Source organism: Corvus brachyrhynchos, unplaced genomic scaffold, assembly GCF_000691975.1.
Source record: "Corvus brachyrhynchos isolate BGI_N302 unplaced genomic scaffold, ASM69197v1 scaffold807, whole genome shotgun sequence".
Taxonomy (NCBI): domain Eukaryota; kingdom Metazoa; phylum Chordata; class Aves; order Passeriformes; family Corvidae; genus Corvus; species Corvus brachyrhynchos.
The window spans coordinates 18,204-19,076 of record NW_008239063.1 but is presented as its reverse complement, the minus strand read 5'-3'; the positions used below and the strand labels follow the sequence as shown (position 1 = coordinate 19,076).

General features: G+C 67.8%; 1 protein-coding gene across 1 annotated transcript in view; it reads left to right on the top strand.

Annotated features, from left to right (window-relative positions):
• The window catches only part of LOC103619119 (blue-sensitive opsin-like), a 5,762-nt gene extending 4,899 nt beyond the window's left edge, over positions 1 to 863 (top strand). The window contains exon 3 of the mRNA XM_017739202.1: positions 659 to 863. Within this exon, the coding sequence (XP_017594691.1) occupies positions 659 to 787 (129 nt within the window). The 3' untranslated portion in view covers positions 788 to 863. The remainder of the gene's footprint in view (positions 1 to 658) is intronic.
• The last annotated feature ends 10 nt before the right edge of the window (positions 864 to 873 follow it).

Below are 873 nucleotides of genomic sequence, written 5' to 3'. Positions count from 1 at the left end.
AGTGGGGACAGCGGGGACAGTGGGGACAGGGGGGGTGATGGGGACAGTGAGGACAGTGGGGACAGCGGGGGTCATGGGGACAGCAGGGACATGGGGACAGCAGGGACAGTGGGGACAGCAGGGACAGCGGGGATAATGGGGACAGACATGGGGTGATTGGGGTGATGGGCACAATGGGAACAATGGGGGATGTGGGGACATGGGGGCAATGGGGGCAGTGGGGACAGTGAGGGACAGGGGGTGATGGGGGCAGCAGGGACAGTGGGGACAATGGGGACAGCGGGCGTGATGGGGACAATGGGGGACGTGGGGACAGTGGGGAAAATGGGACAAGGGGCACAGAGGGGGTCTGGGGTCCTGTCCGTGGATCTGGGGTCTCTCTGTGGGTCTGGGGTCTCTCTGTCCCTGCCCCCCACCCACAGTTCCACTCCTGCAATGCTGGAGCCCCTTCAGGTCTGGGGGGCCCATTATGGGTCTGGGGGTGTTCCTATGGGTCTGGGGGTGTTCCTATGGGTCTGGGGTCCCGCTGTGGGTCTGGGGTCTGTCCGTGGTTCTGGGGGTGTTCCTATGGGTCTGGGGGTGTTCCTATGGGTCTGTCCGTGGCTCTGGGGTCTGTCCGTGGGTCTGGGGTCTCTCTCTCACGGCCCCCCGCCCGCAGTTCCGCTCGTGCATGCTCAAGCTCGTGTTCTGCGGCCGGAGCCCCTTCGGGGACGACGAGGACGTGTCGGGCTCGTCCCAGGCCACGCAGGTGTCCTCGGTGTCCTCCAGCCAGGTGTCCCCAGCGTAGGGCGCGCCCCACTCCGGGCTCTGCCCCACACCGGGCTCTGCCCCACGGCGGCGCCGCCCACCGGCGGGGGCCCCCCCCCGGCCGAC